The following is a 24,588-nucleotide window of genomic DNA, read 5'->3' as shown; positions in this document are numbered from 1 at the left end:
TTTTTCTGAGGAAATGTGGAGTGTGTCGCTGCGATGCGCTAACCTATTATTCTACCACCAAGGTAAATGTTTCATGCTGCCCTAATTGAAGCAGTAGTCCCTCCACCTCGGTACTCCGTGACCAGTTTATAGCCGCTCGGAGATAGTGCGCCTACGGGGATATTTGGAAGTTCCCAAACCGGAGTGAACGGCCCTGGGATCGCGGTCGCTTCTTCCCCGGGGGCGCGGACCGTTGCGGGTCGCCTCCGTCGCACACGCGGGGCCCCGCTTTGTTCGTTTTTTGGCCCTAAAATTCGTCCTGGCTCCGCCCCCCCGCCGGGAACTCGCCTGAGAGGTCTTGCACTTGGCGGCCCATGGGAAACGTGGCCTGCAAGCTGTCCGGTGAGGGGCTCTCTCCGAGGCTCTTTGAGAGCTGATGCTGGCTCGGCGCCGCTTGGCCTATTCAGATACCGACCGGGAAGCGCTGGGCCCGGGACGCCCCCAACCCTGTGGCTCCCGCGGGTCCTGGGCCCAGGGCCTTCAGAGGTGAAGTCTCAGTGGACGCACGATAGTTTCTAGAACGCAGTTAGTATGTCCTTGAAATAATGCCCTCAGTTCGAAGATCAGGACAGTTAAAAATCTTCGGAGTCAAGACAATATTAAATTTAAAATATCATTGATGAAATTGCTCTTATATATGAGACGTAATTTCTGTACAATAGATTTTTAAATTGGAACTATTAAGTAGTACGTAGTAATGGTGAAAACTTGCATTTTAATATATCATTCTACACTTCAGGTATATAAGTGAATCAGAATAATAATAATCTTCAGTTCCCGTTCAATAACTGTAATTAGATTTACACTTTAAAAAAGATGGACCAAAATACCATTGGCTCAAAAAGGATTACTTTCTTTTGATGAATGAGGAAGCACATCTTTATTTTCTCAGTAAATTGTATGTAATGAGGCAAAAGCAATTGAAAAGCAATGTTTCAGATGCCATAAAGAAGCAAATCAAACCACTTAAAGGTTTTTCTTATATAGTGAGATACCCTAGAGCTACAAACTACAAAAGATGATATTGCCTGGTAGTATAAAGGTAAAAGAACATACGTTTCAGATCACTTAAGGCTGAGTTTATTCATCTTTTTTTTACAAACAAATTTACTTTTACTTTTGTTTGGAGAAGGTGAAGTTCAAGTATATCACTTTTGTCAGCAAGCTTTCAGATTCCTTCAAAGAGGGATACCTGTATTAATAGAGAAAAAAACAGGAATATTTCAAAAATGAAAGTTACCCAAAATGGGAACAAAATACAGACTCTAGGATACACCAGTAGTAGAGGTTAATGATTAGTCACCAAACTGTGTGAATCTTTTAAAGGAAGCAGAAAGATTCCTTCCCCCACCCCCCACCCCCAGAGTAGAGAAGAAGGTGGAAAATCTATGTGTTGGGAGAAGTGTGGAAATAAGAATTTTGGAGGGAAGGTTGGCTGGGCTAGGGTGAGGCAAATGCCTAGAGCTCCTTAACTTTTGCACCCTTGGCATCTCACATGCCTCACCCTAGCCTAGCCTGCTAAAGCCTCCTGTTAAGCGGAGGAGGTGGGTGGAGGTGGGGGCACCAGGGAAGCTCTTCACTGATAACAGAGGCTGGAAAGTGGACATCTATATTGCCCGGTAGTCAGGTTCAAAAGAAAAGATTGGTGAAACAATACCAACCACTTTGGGCCACCTCATCTTACCTGCTGCCACTCTGAGCAGCCTCTCCGAATCCTTTCATGATTCTAGAGTAGTCCTATTCCCGCAAGAAGCCATTATTTGCCATTAAGTTAAAAATAGAAGATGAAAATCTTCAAATTTTCACCCTTACATACATTGGTAACAGGTACCTTATTTAACTATATGTGCAAAGTGCTTTACAAAAAAACACTTTATTTTCTCATTTAGTCTACAAAAACCCTTTGAGGATTTTACATTTTATGGTTGAGAAAATAAGACTCAGTGGGAGAGACAGGGTTCGAGCCAGGCTGACTGACCTGTAAATGGCAGTGGCAGAGACAGGGTTCGAGCCAGGCTGACTGACCCTAATTCCTTGTGCTTTTTACCATACCTACTCTATTTAATATTTGTAGAGTTCTTCATAATTTGCAAAACATTTTTTGTATCTGTTACTGCAATAAGGGGCATATTTTAACTTGACTCCCTATTAACAATTCAAACACTCTTTTCATAATAGTACAGTATATTTTTTGGAGTTCTTGTCTAGTCTTCCAGAAAGTAGATGGCTTTAGAGTGCAATAGATTTTATTTTGTGGAGTATGGTGTAGATCTTAAAATTATGTGTCTTTCTCTAAATATATCAATTTGTCCTTAACTTACTATCTTTATTATGTAAAATAATCACACATATCAGTGAAGAAAGTATATTGCTGTTTTATATATATATGTGTGTGTGTGTGTGTGTGTACATAATAAAACTTAGGTTTTATATAATTGGTGCTTTTTTTTCATCTTTCAACTCTTTCCCTTATTGTTTAGTTAAGGTATAATGTACATAGTTAAATTCATTCTTTTGAGTATATAGTTCAGCAAGTTTTGATAAAAACTACCACAGTAAAGATACACATTTCATCATCCCACCCTTCCATTCCGTTGTGACTTTGTGCATTCTACTCCTAGGCCTTGGCAACTTACTGATCTGTTTTCTGTCTCTATAGTTTGAGCTTTGCCAGAACTTCATAGAATCCTACAATGTATACATACCCTTTTAAGTTGGCTTCTTTAGCCTAGCATAATACTTTGAGATCTGTCCATGTTGTTTTGTGTATCAGTAGTTCATTCCTTTTTAATGCTGAGTAGTATTCCATTACATGGATATACCACAGTTTGTTTATCCATTCCCCAGTGTCAGGTCTTTGGGTCGTTTTGTTTTGGGTGGTTATGAATAAGCCACTATACACGTTTGGGTATAGATTTTTGTGTGCATATAGGTTTTCATTTCACTTGGAAAAATACCTTGGACTAACAGTGGGACTGTTAGATGTGGTAAGTACATGTTTAACTTTATAAAAGTATGTCAGACTGTTTTCCAAAGTGGCTGTACTATTTTTGCATTCCCATCAGCAATGCACAAGATTTCCAGTTGTTCCTTATCTTTGCTAGCATTACCAGATTTTTTCTTTTTATCCATTTTAATATATATTTTTTAAGAAAAATTGAGCCAATATTTTAAAATCCATTGATTTCTTAATCTAGATATCTTGCTTGTCAGTTAGTCTGATTTCTCAAGTTTAAGAACTTGAGAAAGTTCTGCCTGACTATAATGTTTTGGAGTGGAGTAGCTGCAGATGCCCTTAGGTGGGTGGACATGTGCTCTTCAGTTCACCTCAATCACATTCTCCCTTCTTCCCTCACATATTTTACCTGCCTATACCAGAGGGCGTTTTTGAGACCCCTTGCAGATTAGTTGAGAGCTTGGCTTTTAGAGTCAGTGACCCGAATTCAAGTTCCAGCTCTGCCTCATGGCCGTTGTGTGACTTTGGGCCCCTCTCTGACTGGGCCTCTCCAATGCTCATTTCCCCCGGCTATAAAATGGGTCTGATCATATTCTTATCTTAGAGGGTTCTGCTGTTCTTAAAAATTAAGGTAGTGAATATTCAGGTATCAAAGTAGACATTTTAAAATGGGGTAAATAACATAATTCTTAAAAATTAGATCTTGCATAACTCTTGTTCACAGAGTAAGCCATTGACAGAATTGAGACTAGAAGTCACAAAACCTAGCTTAGATTGTTCTTAAAAAACCCTTTGTTGCTTACCACTATTGCTTTTTTTAAAGGAGGGTGTCCTAATTTCAGAAGGGTTCCTTGACAACTAACTGCAAATCAAAGTCTTAATATTATACCTCCATTACTGATACGTAGAAGTTTATTTTGCATATAAAATGAATTAGACTGAGGTTAGGTTTAACACAGCATAATTAAAGGCATTTAGAGCTTTGCAGATGAGTTTATATAAGATCATCCCAGAGTTTTGTAACTAAAAATATTACCTAAGTTTTAAAAACTCTTGAGGCACATAGAAGATATGTTGTTACAACTGTTCAAACATAACCTTAGCAGTGGTGAAAGCAAGTTATTTTTACTGTTTTTAAAGTTCACTTTTTAACTCAAAGAAACCTAATACTTCCATATTCTAACTAAAGATAGTAGGTATTTTATAATGTACAGTGAACATTTCCCAGTGAATTATGGGTCCCAGAGATTCACATTCCTTAAAAGTATCTGAAACTAAGGCATTCGAACCCAGCTACACAGTTATTTTTATAGTAACAAAAGAGATGGATTGACTTTATGGACAGGGCTTAGGCTTGAAAGATAAATAATCAAGTAACAATTTGCTTTCTTCAGTGTACAGTGCTCTACAGTATTCTCAGTGGATCTTATTTACAATATGTAAATGCATTTAATGTCTATTTTAAAATTACTAAGTCTCAAGCACCTCCTAGCATGTTTGAAAAGAGAGGAAACATCTGTCAGAAGTATTTACTGTGACAAACACAGAAAGAAGCAATCATGTGTACACTTTTTAATAACATAAATTATTTTTAATTGAACAGTGAAGGCATTTGTTTAGAATCAGCCGTTAAATAAAAAATAGCTTTGAACTAATCTTTAATTAAAGTGTACATCGATAGTATCAAGTTCAGTTTGAGGGTCAAAAACAACGTCAATGAGTCTGACTTTTTCCTCCCTGTAGGGAAAGCAGGCTTGTATAAATATACATGAGCACAGACTGCACACATTTATAAAGGAGGTGAAAAACATTCCCCTGTCATTGGACAGATGTTGCTTCACTGTGTTCACATAGGATACAGGCACAGCTCCTAATGTGTAGAACCTTAAAGGAATATGGGGCACATACTTTTATCATTTTGGAAGAAGACTCTAAGCTCTTTTATACCTCTGAGCAATAATGTAGACTATAGGAGACACGTCTGTTGATGCTAGCTCATTCTCCCCTTAAAGTAATTAAGGGAAGGAGTTGCTTTAATCAACTTTTTAGATTTTTAGAATTTATTCTTTGTGGGTTTTTTTTTAAGATTTATTTATTTGAGAGAGTGAGAGAGCACTTGTGCGTGGGGGGGGGGGGGGGAGGAGGGGGCAGAGGGAAAGGGAGAGAGTCTTAAGACTCTGTGCTCAGTGCAGTGCCCGACAAGGGCCTGGATCTCACAATCCTGAGATCATGACCCTGAGACCATGACCTGAGCCGAAATCAAGGGTCAGAAGCTTAACCAACTGCACTACCCAGGCACCCTGAGGGTTGGGTATTTTTTTTTTTAACACTTTAATGACCTTCTACTTTATTCTCATTATCTCCTAGCTTTATGCTAAATTAGTAAAATGTTAGTGATAAGCACATCCTAAAAATCTATATCAAGAGCTTAATGAAATTCCATATTGGTCACCTTTTATTAAAGAGAGGTAGAACTGATATTCCCATTTGGTAAGAAATCTTTTATGATACCAAAATGATATTTTGGCATGCCTTCAGTAAAAATGTTACCTGAAGAAATAATTTTTAAAAATATTTATGTAATATTTTTCACATTATAAAACTGAAGACTTGGGATTGAACATAATTGACTTCACGGACAGTGGTAAAAGCAGGACATTCTTATCTCTTCACAGGAACCTCTCTATTCTGCCGGCTTCTTTTAGAGCATCCTGTCTTTGCAGTACATAGTAGTTAGAGACTCACTTAGCTCTGTATTTAGTGTTCCTAGTTAGGGAAATGAGGATAGAATGATTTATTTGCTGTTTTGTCAGTGCAGTCCTAGTGATTAGAGCTTTGCTTGGGGCTATAGAATATGCAGTATGTGCCACAGTTCACAACTGATCTAACAGTGTGTGTGTGGTGATGTATAGAATTTACCAACACTGTTTTCTGAGTCTATGTTCATTTTTTATTGTTTTCCTTTCCTCCTTGATGACATATTAGCAAGACCTTTCAAGATGCTTGGCAAAGAAATGAAACTAAAGAACACTGTTGTGGAATTGACACTAATTATGTAAATCTTTTAAGAAACTACCAGGGTGATCTATGGATAGAGTGGTTCAGGTTTTGATGGTAATGGCAACAGACGTAAGCAGTTAAGCAAACTCTCACGCAGCTTCTGTGTTTTTTGTTTGTTTTTGGAGTGGAGATGAGCTCAGACTCCATATCCTTTTTCCTCTCCCTGAATAAAGCATTTTCCAGGCTCACAGGACCCTTTCTCCCTTATGCCTCCATCCCAACAAGCCTAAGCCACTCTTCAGGGAATGGGGGTAGGACAGTTAAGCAGTGTTGTTCATAGGTCTTCTTTAGGTTGGCTCCATTAAAGAATGCTAAGTCACCATCCCTTGATTGGACTCTGCAAAGAGGGTCTCACGACAAACTTATCTGGCCTTCAGCAAGCAGTTCTGGGAAAAAGGAAATCTATTCTAGAGTATGTACACTGGCTCTGATTACTTTCTCAATGAAATATGCTGTTGCCCCCTTCATTATATTGTAATGACTACTATGATATGATTGGAAAGATCAATAGAGCAATTATATTGAGTATAAATGAGAAAAGCTTGAATGAATAATTTATAGGATGTATTAGGATCTGGTTTATAATTCTCATAGCATTTATCACACTCCACAATAATTGTATCACATTTGACTCTCCAACTAGCTTGTTGTAAGACCTTTGAGATCAGGAGTATCTCATTTGAGTTTTTATATCCAGTATTGCCCAGCATATGGCAGGTACCTATTAGTTTTATGAATAAATGAACTTATTTTCTGGTATGATTTATCTTTACATTGAAGCAATATCATTTTTTAAAACTAAAAAAGCAATTTTCTCCTTATCAGGAAACTTAGAGCTGATTCATATGGAGCTACATTATGCATATACTCAAGGTTTAGAATAGTGACTCTTCAACTAATTTTTTAGATCATAAACCCCTTTGAGAATCTAATGAAACTTCTCCTTCAAGGATACCAGATTAAGAACCTTTGGTCTGGAGAAGTGGTGAAAGTAGCCTACCTCTGTAATGCTCTGGGTTGTCCCTCCTATCTGCTACTAGATACCCTTGGCATAGTCATCTATTCATTAGTGGACCACCTATCATCAACTAGGCCTCAGGCTCCTTTGATATGATCCCTACTCATTCAGACATCTTTACCTGCTGCTTCTGGGACTGTCCTGAGTCACTTGCCCTACCTCAGTGAGTATATCTATTCTGTGACTCCCATCTCTTCTTGAACTAGTCGTTCCATCACAGTGTGATTATTTGGGCAGACCCAACAATGAACTTTTTTGGGGCTGGGTGGGGGTGCTTTGTCAAGAATTGAGACCCAAGAACAAGGAGACAGTTGGAGGGCCTCTCTTCCTCTGTGTTGTTGACAGGGTGTCCCATCTTCCCAAAAAAGAGAAATCACAAATATTTGAAAGAACCTACCCCATATCTTCAATAATTTTAGGATTATATTCTTGGGAGCTTTCTGTGGATGCATTTCCATTTGGAAGGTATCTCTGTATATCAGAGAAAAAGACTAATTTTGGCTTACCCAGCTGTGGGTAATAAACAGGAACTATGTGATGCATTGTTTCAAATTTACTTGTAGTATACAAAGATAAAAGGTTCTGCTTTGAGGGCGCCTGGGTGGCTCAGTTGGTTAAGCGACTGCCTTCAGCTCAGGTCATGATCCTGGAGTCCCTGGATCGAGTCCCACATCAGGCTCCCTGCTTGGCGGGGAGTCTGCTTCTCCCTCTGACCCTAACCCCTCTCATGTGCTCTGTCTCATTCTCTCTCTCTCAAATAAATAAATAAAATCTTTAAAAAATATATTTAAAAAAAAACGTTCTGCTTTGAAACTAATAACTAAATTGTAAACATAGACTATGACAGCATTAGACAATCCAAAATTATAATTTATGAAATGGAATTAAATAGATCCAAAATAAGACCAATTAAAAACTTAATATCCCAGATAAAATATCACAGACTTGCATTCTGCTGTTCTGAGTTTAGTTTTTCAGAGTGTTTAACCTTTAGGGAGTAGATTAGTTATGTATGGTTTTTGGAGTATGTTCATACCTTTATTTTGAAACTTAACATTCCACATCATTTCCCTATTGACAGATCCTCCTCCCTTTCCAGCAGTTATTTCCCTTTAAGTGGGGACTGTTTTATTCACCTCTAATTCCAGTGTCTAGCATAGTCTTGTGTACATCCAAGGTGCCCAATAAATATTTATTAAATGAATAAATCAATGTTTCCATAGAAGCACTACAGAAGTATATGCTAAAAGATATGCATATATTTTGGATTTTGTTTAAGTATTTGATTTTGTTTCCAAATTTGAGTTATATAGTTATGTGGCTATATTTAGGACAAGATTTTTTATCATAAGCTCCTTGAAGTCTGAAGTCATAATCCGCATAAATCTTGTCATAATCCCCAATATACAGCTCCAAATTTATAAGGCTATAAAAAAATACGTAAAAGGTCAGGAAGTACAGAAATTACTATCTTCCTAAGAATTCCTGTTCACTTATAGTGTATTTGGTTGTACAAGTGTATCTTTAAATGGTTCATCTTAGCTCTTCTAAAGACCTGAAGGTATATTGTAGATTTTAAAAATACATAACATATCTCCTAGACTTTAATTCATGCTTTCCATTTCTTTTGAGCAGTAATAACAGAGCCTTAGTATAAAGACCATAGTGTTAATTTGTTGGCCACATACTTAAGGATAGAGTTATCATGTGCTACATACATGTATCCACAGATGTCACTGATGTTAAGCCTGAAAGGCTCAGAACTGTGTCATTGTGTTTGGATGGGGATGGCAAATGTGTAGGAGGAGAGAGAGAAGGATCTCTACAAGCGGCCAAGGGAGAATAACTAAGTACTCCTGAGGAAAACTCAGATAATTTTCTCTTGCAGCTAATCAGCTTTCAATTTCAATTGTATTTTAATTGACCTTAGAGATTATTTTTCAATATAGTAAATCATATAATCTGTTAGAATACTTAAAAATTTTTTTATATTATCCCATTTTCTCTGTAGTTCCTTTTTATTTATAAAAATTATTTGTTTACAGTATCATGTTTACACATCTGCAGATTTTCCTAAATTCCCACCAATCTGAAGTGAATTTCTAAGTAGAAGAGACATCATTGTCCTTATATCCAAGCACAATTCAGGCAGTCATTGCGAGAGTCGTCACTAAAAGCCAAAGCTGTTTGATGAAGTTAAATAATTTTGATTAATCACTGCTGTCTTTGTGACGTTAGACAAGTTATTTCATCCTTCTAAAACTCAGCTTTCTCATCTACAAAATGGATATAATAATAATCTTTGCCATAGGTTATAATGATTAAATGCAATGATGTTTATAGATCTCTGAAATGTTTAGTACAGTAAAAATTACCTCTCTTTTCTTCCCTTACCCCTCTTTGCCTCCTCCACTAGAGTGCTTTCCATTTTAAATTATTAATGGTTATTATAATAGCAACTATAGCAAGGTATGAAATGATACTTCTGTACTATGTAACATTCTATATGGCTTTTAAAAAATTTGTGCTAAAAACATTAAAAATTTTTTAATTAAAATTACAAATTTTTAATTTTAATTCCAAATAGTTAGTATATGGTGTTAGATTAATTTTAGGTGTACAATGTAATGATTCAACAATTGTATACATTACTCAGTGCTCATCATGATAAGTACATTCTTTAATTCCCTTCACTCACTTCACCCATCTCTCCACCCATCTCTCCTCTGGTAACCATCAGTTTTTTCTCTGTAGTTAAGAGTCTGTTTTTTGGTTTGTCTCTTTTTTTTTACCCCCTTGCTCATTTGTTTTGTTTCTTAAATTCCACATATGAGTGAAATGATACAGTATTTGTCTTTCTCTGACTGACTTATTTTGCTTAGCATTATACTCTCTAGCTCCATCCATGTTGTTGCAAATGGCAAAATTTCATTCTTTTTTGTGGCTGAATAATATTCCATTGTATATATACACCACATCTTCTTTATCCTTTCATCTATCAGTGGACACTTGGGCTGCTTCAATAATTTGGCTATTGTAGATAATGCTGCAATAAACATAAGGGTGCATGTATCCCTTTGAATTAGTTTTTGCGAATTTGGGGGGTAAATACCCAGTAGTGTGATTACTGGATCATAGGGTAGTTCTTTTTTTAACTTTTTAAGGAACTTCCATATGGTATTCCACAGTGGCTGCCTCAGTTTGGATTCCTACCAATAGTGCATTTTTTCTCTACATCTCTGCCAATACTTGTTTTTTCTTGGTTTTATTTTAGCCATTCTGATAGGTGTGAGGTGATATCTTATTGTAGGTCTGATTCGCATTTCCCTGATAATGAGTGATGTTGAGCATCTTTCATGTGTCTGTTGACCATTTGTATATCTTCTTTGATGAAATGTCTGTTCATGTCTTCTGCCCACTTTTTAATTGGATTATTTGTGGGGTTTTTTGGTCTTGACTTGTATAAGTTCTTTATATATTTGGATACTAATCCTTTCTTGGATATGTTATTTGCAAATATCTTCTCCAATTCAGTAGATTGTCTTTTAGTTTGTTTCCTTTGCTGTGCAGAAGCTTTTTTTGTTAATGTATGTGGTAAGAACACTTAACATGAGATCTACTTACAAATTCTTACATGTACAATACATTATTTTTGGCTGTAGGTATAACTTTGTACAGTAGATCTCTAGAGTTTATTCATCTTGCTTAACTGAAACTTTATGCCCATTGATTAGTAACTCCCCATTTACTCCTTCCCCCAGCCTCTAGCAACCACCATTCTACTCTTTGATTTTGAATGTGACTATTTTACATAGCTCGTATAAGTGGAATCATGCAGTATTTGTCTTTCTGTGACTGGCTTATTGTATTTAGCATAATGTCCTCAAGGTTCATTCATATTGTCACATGTTGCAGAATTTCATTCTCTTTTAAGGCTGAATAGTATTTTATTGTATATGTATCTACCATGTTTTCTTTATCCATTCATCTGTCAGTGGACATTTAAGTTGTTTCTACATCTTGGCTATTGTGACTAGTGCTGTATTAACACAGGAATGCTAATATCTCTTCAAAATCTTAATTTCAGTTCTTTTGAATGAATACACAGAACTGGGATTGCTGGATCATATAGTAGTTCTATTCTTAAAATTTGATGCACTGCCATACTGTTTTTCATAGTGGTTGCACCATTTTGTATCCCCACCAGTAGTGTACAAATTTCAAATTTCTCTACATCCTCACCAACTCTTGTTGTCTTTTGGTTTTTTGATTAACAGCCATCTGACAGGTGTGTGGTGATTCCTCATTGTGGTTTTGATTTGCATTCCCCTGTTGATTAGTGATATTGAGCATTTTAAAAATATACCTGTTGGCCATTTGTAGGTCTTTGGAGATATGCCTTTTCAAGTCCCTAGCCCATTTTAAAATCTGGATATTAGTTTTTTCTTTTCTGTTGAGTTGTAGGAGTTCTATATATGTTTTGGAACTTAACACCATATCAGATGTATAGTTTGCAAATATTTTCTCCCATTCTGTAGGTTGTCTTTTTACTCTGTTGATTATTTCCTTTGCTGTGTATGAGCTTTTTAGTTTGATGTAGTTTACTTGTTTGTTTTTCTTTTTGTTGCCTGTGCTTTTTGGTGTCATATCCATGAAATCATTGCCAAGACCAATGTCATGAAGATTTCTCCAGTGTTTTCTTCTAGACTTTTACAGTTTCAGGTCTTACGTTTGAGTCTTTAATCCATTTTGAGTGGAATTTTTTGTATGGTGTATGATAAGGGTTCTTTTGCATGTGGATATCCAGTTTTCCCAACATTTGACTGTCCTTTCCCCACTGTGTATTCTTGGCACCCTTGTTAAAAATCAGTTGACCATTTATGCATGGATTTATTTTTGAGCCTTCTATTCTATTCTATCTGTATATCTGTCTTACCTCAGGACTACACTGTTTTGATTGCTGTATTTTGTAATATATTTTGAAATCAGGAAGTGTGATGCCTCTAACCTTCTCAAGGCTGATTTGGCTATTTCTGGTCTTTTGTGGTTCCATATGAATTTTAGAATTGTTTTTCAATTCTGTGAAAATGCCATTAGGATTTTGATAGAGATGGTACTGAATTTGTTAATTGCTTTGGGTATTATGGACATTTTAACAATACTAAATTTTCTAGTTCATGAACATAAGATGTCTTTCCATTTTTTTGTTAATTTCTTTCTTTAGTGTTTTGTAGTTTTCAGTATACAATTCTTTTTTTTTTCTTACTAGTTAAATTTATTTGTAGGTATATTTATTCTCTTTTGTGCTATTGTAAATGGGATTCTTTTCTTAATTCACTTTTCAGATGGTTTGTTGTTACTGTATCTATAATGGCTTTAAAGATTGCTTTTGGTAATTGTTAGTGGTCACACTAGATTATGAAGAAATTAATAAGGATTTTATTGAGAAAATCAAATGACAGTGTAATTTTTAAATTATAAACTTTAAGGCACATTTTAATTGTTGTTTTGTAGAATTTCATTGGAGAAGTTAAAAATAAATTAACTTAATTGTTTCTGAAGGAGGAAGGATTTTTAAAATCTATTAAGATGAAGGAAACTACATTATATTTAGAATAGGTTCAGTTTTTGGGTGAGGGCTGGTGTTGAATTCTATGAATACTTCAGTATTAATAAGGTACTTTGGTGTCCTTGCTGTAATTCTGAAAATATGTGAAATACTGCAATCCTTACCCTCGGTCTGGTTCTGCTCTTCAAAGCCCGCCAGGAATAAACAGAGGAGAAGAAATGCTGCCTGTCCATTTTATAGATTTCAGATCTTGAAAAATTCACATTGCCAACACAGCATCATCACTCATGGGTATACTGTCAGTTCAGAAAGTCCCATTCTTTGAAACGATTTCCCACAGTTCATATTCACTGGACATGATATGGCAAAATCATCAGAGCTCCATGCCTTTTTACCTTTGCTTCTCATCACCTCAACCTCCTTATTCTAGAGTGGCAGAACTCCTAGGATACGGTATCCACGCATGAAGCGTCACTACACTGTTGTAGTTTCCCTTTCCTTATTCCCTCAGTCTAACCCCTTTCTACAATGCCATCCCATTAGCTGTGAAATAGGAGGCCCATTAGCGTTCAAACACTGTCATGGAACAGAGGAAGAGGTTCATTCCAATGTTGTGGACTATAGAATTTGTGATGAATGAATTCTAGAATGCTCGCAAGTATGGTAAAGATTATTGTTACATGTTACACTTGGCTACATTTAGTCGTATAAGTTAAGCAAGGGAAGTTGACCTGTCCTTTGTATTGTAACCTTAAGCATATCATAAACAAAATATTCAACTGTTGGGGCATGTATGTAAGAAAAGGGACAGGCTACAGAGTATAGGCCACAGATGTGGTTGTCATACATTTTTATTTTGTATCCTCATGGAAAATGTGATTTTTGCACTGCTGCTAAACACATATACTAGCAACTTAGGTTTCACAATTTACATAGCTGATTGTTGTTTCACCATTTGCATAATTAATATCATGCACTTTTGTCAGCTATTAAAATTATGCATTTTCCTCCACCCTCATGACTCTGTTTTCATAGCTGACACAGTCAAACTCAATATGAACCAAACACAGCTTTTGTTGACAGTAGCTACCACTTTCATATGTAAACATTATAGGTAAAATTTCCTAGAAATTGTAAATAAGTTAAAAAAAAACAACCCAAATCTTAAACAAAAAATTCTAAATAAAAGCCTCTTACTTCTTGGCATTTTTTGTTGTTGTTGAGTAGAATATTCTCTCTTTTAGTAGAAGTGGTTAACTAATGAATGACAGCCTGCTTACTTAGTTTGAGTTACCTGCATCCTCGGTTTTAGTGTTCCTTTTCTTGCTGATTTTCCTGGCATCTTTGGATGCTTTCCAATTTATTAGGAATTGTCTTTCCATATTTTTAATTTCTTTTCCATCGAGAAATTCTATAGAAAAATATATATGTTAAAAAATACTATATATAAATATATAGATAATATATATATTTTTGGTTTAAGGCACATGAACTTAAACTACACCAGAGGCTGAAATAAATATCTTTTAAAAATACCTTATTTATACAACTTCTTTGTTTTTGTTGAGCTTTTACTTATTTTTAATTATTTTTTTTCTGATTTCAAAAGGAATATGTGCTTATTATAAACAACTGAAACAGGGTGAAAAAAACATAAGACTCTGTAATTACTATCCATAACTCTCCTTACCATCACTGACAAAGATAGTCACTGTAAACAATTTGATGTATGGTTTCCCTTCTAGGGCCACATGTAAATTGTTATTTTTTAAAAACAAAAATGTCATATTCAACAAAATTTAGATATTATCTATTCATTTCCATATTATGGTTATTATTCTTAAGAAAAAGCAAAATATATTTTATGTTAAAGTGAATAAGAAATTTTGTACATTTAGCGTGGTATTTTAAAAGCACATACATTAATAATGCTTATTATATCCTAGGCTTAACCAGCTGAGCCACCCAGGTGCCACTATTGTCTCCTAGGACATAGGATATGATAGGGACAACCCACAAAGCTGGCCTCTTGGTTCTATGAAGATTTCAGCTATGTTTACATTTTGTTCCTCTAAAAAAGTTTTGAAAATTGAGCATCTTAAATTACACAAAATGATTTTTGTATACTGTAAGATATTTGGAAAATACAAAAAGTGGGAAAAGAAAAAAATTAATATTGCCTGTATTCTACAACCAAAAATAATCACTAAAACCCAATAATAGTATATTTTTAACATTTTTTTGTGTTCTATCTACGTATGTGTGTATATTATATAAAGTTGGAATTCTCTATTTATATAGTATTACATCCTAATTTTTATTATTGTATTGTGATCATTTTACCATGTCTTTCTTTAAACACAATTTTTAATGGTTGATAGTATTCCATTGTATATGTATATATACTACATATACTATAAAATATCAAACTATTCCTTTATAGGACATTTTGTTTTATATGTAATTACATGTGGCCTTCATTTGACAAAAAGACTATCTCTTTCTAACAAAATTTGCTATATAGTAGTTTTGTAAGGTAATTACACATTTTTCTTTCATTATCCATGTAATGTCTTCCACTGGAATACAGAATGAGAAAAGGATGTAGTAAAAATGTTTAAATCATGTTCTTACAGGGAAAGTGACAGTATCCTGATACTGATTGCACTACTGAAAGTATTAACATTGCCATTTAAATATGATCCATAATATTGTTAGATCCTAAGTACAAAATAAAGTGATGAAACTGGAAATATAAACTTAGAACCATAAACTCTAGAAGTATAATTGTTTCCATATATTGTCCCATGTACTTATTTTAACTGAAATTAGTACTCTCCAAATTATAATGTAAGAAATCGGCTAAATGTTTTATTATCAAGCATCTTTGTACTTACAACTTTATATTAAAGGTCATTCTTTTATGCTTAGTTTTCCCAACCACTTGGTTTTATTGATATCTTTCCAGATTTGTTTCTATTAGTAATTGTATAATTTATTAGTGTATTTTTGGGTGTTATATGTGTAAATCAATACATATTTTTAAAACATCTGTTATAAAGATAAGGAATGAAAATCCAAATCTTTTACCATGATCCCTTTTTCCCCATGTTTATGTTGCGGACAGAGCTGAGAAATGACTAGGAGACTGTGCCTTAGTAAGCCTGATTTCTTCTTTTAGGAAATGATCAGATAGAGGTGGTTCAGGAGGGGAAGCCAGGTAATGGACATAAGATCAAAGACCTATGAGATTTTTTTAATGAGTTGTTCTCAACACAAAATTTATTTCCACTCAGGCTAAGTAAACCAAATGTGTGGCTTGTCATTCTGTTTGGTGAGGACTGAGTTACTTACAAAACATGTCTCTCCACAGTCCTTACCTGGGACACATCAAACCAGGTCCTCAATTCACTTTTTGTTTTTGGCTTTGCATTTAGGAAAAAAAAGACATGAAAATAAGACAAGCTAGGGGTGCCTGGGTGGCTCAATCAGTTGCATGCGTCTGCCTTCTGCTCAGGTCATGATCCCAGGGTCCTAGGATTCAGCCCCATTTCAGGCTCCCTGCTCACCAGGGAGCCTGCTTCTCCCTCTCCCTCTGCCTGTTCTCTCTCTCTCTCTCTAGTGCTCTCTCTCTCAAATTAAAAAAAAAAAATCTTAAAAAAAAGTAAGACAAGCTAGAACCAAAGAGGAAAGACTGAAAGAACATATACTAAAGTGTTAACAGCAGATTTATGGTGGGATTATGAATGACATTAATATTCTTTTCTGTATTTTCTGCATTTTTATAAGAAATGTGTATTAATTTAGGGGTGACTGGCTGGCTCAGTTGGTAGAGCATGTGACTCTTGATCTCTCAGGGTTGTAAATTCAAGCCCACATTGGGTATGGAGCCTACTTAAAATTTAAAAAAAAGGAAATGTGTGTTAGTTTTATAATCACAAAATATGTTTAGAAAAGATTTATTTAAAAAAATTTTTGACTAAATCCTGTTTATTTGGAAATCAGTACCTTATCTCCACATTCTTTACTGCATCACCCACAGTACTATATAATGAGAAGTATTCCCAGAAATGGTTCCATGAACATAGTAAGATTCTTTTTTTTTTTTTTTAAGATTTTATTTATTTATTTGACAGAGAGACAGCGAGGGGGAGTGGGAGAGGGAGAAGCAGGGGGAGTGGGAGAGGGAGAAGCAGGCTTCCCGCCAAGCAGGGAGCCCGATGCGGGGCTGGATCCCAGGACTCTGGGATCATGACCTGAACTGAAGGCAGACGCTTAATAACTGAGCCACCCAGGCGCCCCAACATAGTAAGATTCTTAAGCATCTAACAATAGTTGTATTTACTCTACTTCCTAAGGGAAGTGGATTAATACAATTGTGTGTGGTGGGCAGGAAGGGAAGGAGATGGAGAGTTGAGGGAATGTGCATTGCAGATTCACCTGCACAACTTACAAAAAATATACATGACTGTTTTCCTGGTGTATTTTCTGTTTCCTTCCCCTGGCTGGTGGGGTCAATGGTGGTGGGCAGGGTGTGACCCTTGCATATGTATTTTGAAAAATCTTGGATTTTTGTGATATACCCTTTGTCAACCCCTCCCTCCCCCAAGAGAACCACTGCACTAGCATCATGATTAATCAAGGTTTACTACAGCTATGAGTTTTGAAATGGTTTTGCCATGCATTAGTTTTTATACCCAAGTATAGCATGTCACAGAAGTTCAGATATAGGAAACTCTTTCATGAATCTCCTTTGTGAGAAGGCAGTGCTTGTCTTTTTAATGTTGTATGACTTGGTCCCTAGTGAAGAGCTGTGGTCCATTACCCCCCAGTATAGTGCATAAACAGGCTGTTGTTATTTCTAAGGATCTCATAAAGGGACTCCCTACCTTGCTCCCCTTTCAAATGAAAGGAACCCTATACGTTCTTAGGGCAACTGTCAAGCAATGAATACTTTGATTAATTTTTATCTACAGATCCAAGAACTAAACAGTCTCTTGGGATCTTCAGAGGATTTGTGCCAATGAGAATTTGACAAAAGGTCAGCAAGTTCTACACATTTTTAAAGAAAGGGTATGTGGTGCCTTAATTATTTCTGAACAGCAGATATTTTTCATGTTTTATTTCTCAATTTTAACTTTTATTTTTACTTAAAATATTGAATTTAAAGTTGACTATTTTCATAGATTCAGACATCATATTTATATTTTTCAAGGCTTGATGTTAAATTAACTGAAGAGTTAACCAGTTCTCTTTCTCTAAGAAAATTATATTAATATAATATAAATGTATACCCAGTGATTTGGACACTAGTATCAGTCTGTCTCTGTATTTAGGTTTGAGACAAACAGGATTTCCATTTAGATCCATTTTCCACAGCTTCATCAACTTGTTCAGTAGAAATTCCAAATCCTATAATTAGAGAAGAAAAAGCAAGACACAAGTATTTCATAATCATCAATATTTCTTTGATATCAGTTAACTGTTTTTAAAGGTAATTACTGCTTTCTAGCTCTAATTACTGCTTTTCTAGGTACTTAGAAGGTGTACCACAAATCTTTTTTGAATAAAATGGTCTACTATACTACTAATCGATCTTGTACACATCTAGGTGAATAACTTTTCTTTAGAATAAGGTGTTAAGGGCGCCTGGGTGGCTCAGTCGTTAAGCGTCTGCCTTCGGCTCAGGTCATGATCCCGGGGTCCCGTGATCGAGTCCCACATCGGGCTCCCTGCTCAGCGGGAAGCCTGCTTCTCCCTCTCCCACTCCCCCTGCTTGTGTTCCTGCTCTCGCTATCTCTCTCTGTCAAATAAATAAAATCTTAAAAAAAAAAAAAAAGAATAAGGTGTTAAGAATTAAAAGTTAATGAAAATTCTGAAGAATAGCAACAGGCAAACACCTATGATTCTTCCCTTTGTTCTCCTCAAGCCAAGACCAAAATTATAGGATATAGGGAAAATTAAGAAATACAAAGTATAGATTAATTCATACGTGTTCTTAATTACAAAGCTAAAAGTAATTGGCAATGCATTGCTTGGTATTTTTATTCCTGGTATCATTTCCTCACCTTCAAAGCTTGATACTTTTCAGCCTTGTATATCTATTAACCTATTTGTACTTTCCATCTTATTCTTTCCTTGATCCATGTTTCTTATTACTTAGATATTTCATTTTTCCATTTTTGGAAAACTTTCTTTTGATAAGACTGCATTTATTCTTTAGATTTTAGAAAATCATTTTTTTGGGTTTGTTTATTTTTGGTTTTTAGAGGGGGCAGGGGTAGAGGGAGAGAGAGAATCTTAAGCAGTCTCCACACCCAGCATGGAGCTCAGTGCCGGACTTGATCTCATAACCCTGAGATCATGACCTGAGCCTAAGTCGAGTTGGAAGCTTAACCGACTGAGCCACCTAGGCGTAGGCGCCCCAGAAAATCGTTTTGTTTTTTTTACTATGAGCGGGTGACAACAGTTCATTCCACATATTAAAAATCCCCACAAGGAGCACCTAGCTGGCTCAGTTAGTGGAGCATGTGACTCTTGATCTCAGGGTAGTGAGCTCAAGCCCCATGTTGGATGTAGAACTTACGTGGAAAAAAAATCCCCACAAAAACTCTTTCATATCATGGAGGTAACAAATTTGGAACATCCAGCTATATGCCTCTATCTACATGAAGGAATGGTATTTTAGGGGAATAATTACAAGGACAGCTGGGTGGGTGTCTAGGACCCACTGCAGAGCACCTGGTATTTCTCTTAATCTTCTTGAGACCAATATCTTCTTGTGTAAAATGGTAAAAATATTTCCAGTTCTACCTACTTCATTATTCAACAAAATACTTACTGAATCATGGGCTGAGTTCTGTACTAGACTCTGAGGTATCCAAATAAATAATTTGTGAAAAAAATATACGAGTTTTTTTTTTTTAAGTAGACAACCCCAACCTTCCTGGCACTGCAGCTTACTGTATGACCTTAGACAAGTCTGTGTTCTCATTATAAAGTGTGAATAGTTAGGATTAGTTGTTGTGGCACATAAAGTGCCTGGAACAAAGCAGAAATAATATGTTAATTCTCTGTCTTGTCTGCCCTACCACCCCTCAGCTAATAACTTTTCTCTTAATTTTGGTCAATAGAGAACAAAAATTGTAAGGAAGAATAAACTTCTGACTCACTGACTAGTAGTTGATTTCTTATAAGAAAGCTGTCTTCAAAAGTTGTAGCTTCATCTTTCAGTCTTGGGCCCTGGATTATTTCCTCTTCACAGCATTTGTTTAACAGCATTTGATACAGCCCCATGATTATTTTATGTGAGAGTTTCACTGTATTTCTCTTAGTCTAAAAGCTTCTAAGGAAGGAACTGTGCATTGTATTTTTGTAGTGTTGAATATGATGCCCATCATCCAAAAGTTAAGTAATAACAATAATAAGAAAACTTAAAATTTATATAGATAAAAAGAATCCTGTAGAGTTTTGTTAATTGTTCCTCACTTGATAAATGACCCGTGACATACTCCCTCCAGTGTATGTTTATTTAAGACTAAACTAATCCTGTGCTGAAATATGATTACCCTTTGGATACGCTCTGGTAGTTCATTGCCTTCCTGTCTTTAATAAAATGCTTTCGCTTTCCTGCCCTTCAGTGTTAACTGAAGGGAGCAGACACTTTTCTGGACAGTCTCTGTTTGATAAATGATCATGTCATGCTATCACTTAGAGGAGAGCTGCAAAATACTGAGGAACCGATTCTTTTTCCCATGCAGGGCTGGTGCCCGAGCTCCTGTGTAGGCGCCTGCAGTAACTGGCAGTGCCTGCTCTACAATTAATGATGGCCACTGATGAACCTGTATTTGACCAGCGTGCTCCAATCTTTATCGGAAATGTCTGGTCCAACTGTCTTAACTAAATCTAAAGACAGCCATTTGTCATCCCTCTGACTGCTTGTCATCATCTGCCTGGGAAAATCTATAATTTTTGGCTTGTTTCTGACTAAACTGTGGAGTGAATAAATTTATCTTTGGGTTACTCTGCTTGTCAGGATCAATATTGAGCAGAGGTTGAATAAATCAGAAACTGGAAAAACATGACAGGCCATGGTGGTTTGTTCATTTGTGTCTTATAAATCAAATATTTAGTTTATCTTAAGAGGCAGGCACATCAAATTTTTTATTTCCACCATTCATTCTGAAGATGCTTTACTTCATGATAAATGGTCATCAGAAGACCAATGAAGTAAATCACTAATACATCTGACTGTGAGATGAACTTTTCAGATTATTTTATTGATTTAGCAAACTTTGCAGACATAAAAATTATAGGTAAAGATTTTTTTAATATTACTATTCTTTCAAGTTTTTATACATTTTTGCAACCATGATGTTTATTTGCCTTAATATGTCATCAAGGTATATAATGTTGGCCCTAGTGGAGTTCATGTCTCATCAACTACTTATAGAAATGGAAGTTTTATTGTAAATGGCCAGTGAAGTTTTAATATTTTAATACATTGATGCATACTTATTTAAAGGAGTTACAGGAAAAAAATGCAAAGGAATGTTAACCAAAAGTAAATGTCATTTAAACTAGAGCCCTCTGAATTTAAACTATGGAGTATTGTTTGGTCTCAGACCTCTCTTTCTCCTCCTCAGTGGTTGACTTTGTTGTCTATTGGGGAGAACTGGGTCATTGCCCACAGAGTTTTCTGTTTCCTGCCTTTGGTCTCACACTTCTTCCATTCTTCTTTCCTATTTTTGTGACCAAAGGAAGAGTCCCATCTCTTTTTTCAAATTAATCAGTCCTCTTGATCTTTTCCCTTCTCCATAGGCCTTCTCTTCTTGGGGTCTTCTTTCTCTTGCATTTCCATTTCTAATCTCTCTCTCCCCTATGGCTTTTATCCTATCTGTTAACCTACCATCGCTACACTTCTTGAAACAGTAGTACAGAGCTGTGCTTCTCAAACTTTTATGTGCTTAAGAATCACCTAGGGATCTCATTTATTAAATGCGGGTTCTGATATATTTGGTCTGGAGCAGAAGCTGAGATTCTGCATTTCTGATGCTGATGCTGCTGGTCTTAGGATGACATTTGGAGTTATAAGAGTCTAAGCCACTGACTGTGCTTCCTCAGTCACTGGGCACTCCTGCAGCCTGGTTCTTCTGAACAGGCACTGCTAACCTTATCACTGAGCCATACATTACAATCTCAAACCTTCTCAGTTTCACTTCTTTGGAACATCTTATCTTACTGACTGCTCCCTAATGGTTTTGTGATTCTATGTTTTTGCAGACTCCCTGGATCCTGAATGAATCTCTGACTCTACAAGTAACAAACTTCTGACCATAGAAATCCCTAATGTATAAACAAGCTGTTTTATAAAAGTTGCTTTTGAGACTGGAGAAACCATTTCATAAAAAAGAGCTATACCCCATGGACAGTTGCCTGAGTTGCCCATGGAAACAACCTATTGAGAAAAAGCCCAAAGAATATCTGTGCAGTGACAGTGCTATAAAACCTCTCCAAGGACATCACCATGTTTTCTGAGCATACAGTTTCCTATGGGGAATGGGAGCAGATAGGTATCCCTGTGGCAGATGTTCAGGGATCAATTCATTTGCTTCCTTTTCTATAATCTACATTTATTTCTTTCAAACTGGTTTTCCTTCCCTGGACCACAGCAGACTGTAAAATCATGGCTAGAAAAACAATAGTCTAACACACCACAATCTCCATTTATGTGCATACCCTTTAAAGAAAAAGAATAGCCACATTGATGAAAATAGTAAAACATCTGTTACACTGAGGAAGGAAGGGTCATCTGTACATGACAGGAAGAACCAGATTTTATGGGAAACTACACTGAGCATTTCATCAAATATTCTCTCCTCCCATATCTAGGCAGTATCATTCATCATGGCCATTTAAGTGACCACATAACCAATGTGAAGACACCCATGTTCTTCTGTCCACTGGGCTCTGGCTTTATATATCCAATTGTCTACTTAATATTTTCTCTGGAAGACTACAAAGGCACCTCCAACTCTGTATGGCTAAAACTCATGATCTTCTCCCTCTCCACTGAACCTGACTCTCGAGCAAGGCAGAAGCCAGAGAATCCTTCTTGACCTCTCCTTCTTCGATGCTCTGTATATCCAACTCACCACCAAGTTCTGTACACTTGATTTCCAAACAGCTCTCCAGAGGGTCTACTCACTTAATTTTTACCCCAGCTCTATTCAAATTTCTACCATCTCTCACTTCTTAACTAGTCTAGCCTCTTCCAAGCTATTTTCCACACTGTAGCTATGCTGGTCTTTTCAAAATGCTATTCTATTACTGCTTTACCCCTTGCTTAAACACCTTCAGTGATTCACCATTGTTCTTAGGTTAAAGACAAAACTCTCTACCATGACCTAAGTGACCCATCTACCCATCAGCCTCTATGTGTAGTATGTTCCACCTTCACTCTCTCTGCTTCCTGTTCTTATCTTTGTCAAACTCTCACCTTCTCCGGGGCCTTTGCACATGCTATTCTCTACCTGGTAAACCCTTTTGTTCTCTGAGAGCCCAGTTTAGCAATCCTTTCCTAAGGGAAGCTTTCACTGAGCTCTCTAAGGCAAATCCCCCTGTTGCAGGCTCTCAAAGTCACATACTTTTTCTTTGTAGTATTTGCCAGAGGTGCAATTTTACATTTGTTTTTGGGTGATTATGTGCTTAATGTTTCTCTTCCCCTCAAGGGTGAGAGCTCTTCACGGCCAGGGACTATGTTTTTTGTTCACTATTGTCTCCCCCCCATAGCAAGCACTGCCAGATGGTAGGTGTTTTGAATGAATGGATAAGAAGACATGAACGAATGCATGCATGAATCAATGGATCTGACATTAGAAGGACAGGAATTATAAAGCAGAACTTGTATGAAGCCACTTTGAAAAATTTGCTGATTAGAGGGGCCACAGACATAGAAAGAGGAAAAGACAGGATTTATCTTGTGTTACTCTGTTTCCTCCTCTACTCCTCTGCCACCCTGCCCCTCTCCTCCTTCATCTCCCTTGCCCCAAATCTCTGCCCTGGACCAGTTTTGGACTAGGGAATAGGAGAAATGAGGGCAGGGTTAGAGGATCCTGGCGGGAGTCTTTGGCAGCTGTGGGTCTGTAGAAGTGAGAGGGAAGCGAATGAAATCCCAAATAGAAGGAAGCTTCTTCCAGGTCTGTATCCTGTGCCTCCACCTCTAATGTAGCCACTCCCCTGTGGCTCTAGTACCCTCAGTAGGCTAGGGAATGGGCACTGTTTGGGAATACCTATTTTTGCCAGTGACCCAATTCTATTTTCTTTTTCCTTTTCTTATTCCTTCCACAGAGCTCCAAGATTTTAAGTTGCCCTGCCAGAATTTTTGTTGCAGTTGTTATATCTTTTCCTTTTAATTTTTCTTAAATATCTTTCCAATTGCTCAAACCAGACTCTTGATTGGAAGATTCAAAGTTATTTAACTATCCTAAGGGACCATTATTTTTCTTTTTTTCATATTTCATGTATTTTCTGTAGGTGTATACAGGAACCTATGGATGTCCATATAAAAGCAGCTGCTCTAAGTGCTAAAAAACCTTGGGTAATTATAGGGTTTTTGTTAGGAGTCGCTAATGATGTCTACTTCTTTTTCCCTATGGCACAAAGCTGTCTGTTGTTGAAGACTTTTAGGAAGGATGTCAACGACCTTATGTGTGGCACATTGAGCTTTCTCTCCCATGGCACAGGGTTTGATGTCACAGCTTTGGGGCAGCTTCAGTCAGTGAGCATAAAGAATGGAAAAATAAAAGACAAAAAAAAATGGAGACACTGACCCCAATAATACATACCAAGAAACAAGTTAATATTTTGTTGCTAAACTTCAACATGTCCTTTTACTAAGCCATTGGAAGTTGATTTGAAATGGACCACAAAAGCATGTTTTATTTT

General features: G+C 36.4%; 1 protein-coding gene across 1 annotated transcript in view; it reads right to left on the bottom strand.

Moving 5' to 3' along the window:
• Positions 1–1,041: 1,041 nt before the first annotated feature.
• Positions 1,042–24,588, bottom strand: part of PPP1R42 (protein phosphatase 1 regulatory subunit 42) — a 47,300-nt gene continuing 23,753 nt past the window's right edge. Inside the window, exons 5-7 of the mRNA XM_045899223.3 lie at positions 17,937–18,054; positions 13,937–14,053; positions 1,042–1,231 (exon numbers count right to left, since the gene is read on the bottom strand). Of these exons, the coding sequence (XP_045755179.3) occupies positions 1,218–1,231; positions 13,937–14,053; positions 17,937–18,054 (249 nt within the window). The 3' untranslated portion in view covers positions 1,042–1,217. The remainder of the gene's footprint in view (positions 1,232–13,936; positions 14,054–17,936; positions 18,055–24,588) is intronic.

The sequence above is a fragment of the Mirounga angustirostris genome, unplaced genomic scaffold, assembly GCF_029215605.1.
Source record: "Mirounga angustirostris isolate CCGP_5_RB_7025 unplaced genomic scaffold, mMirAng1.0.hap1 SCAF_4, whole genome shotgun sequence".
In the NCBI taxonomy this organism is placed as follows: domain Eukaryota; kingdom Metazoa; phylum Chordata; class Mammalia; order Carnivora; family Phocidae; genus Mirounga; species Mirounga angustirostris.
The sequence above is the reverse complement of the archived record's forward strand: the minus strand, read 5'-3'. Positions and strand labels throughout refer to the sequence as shown.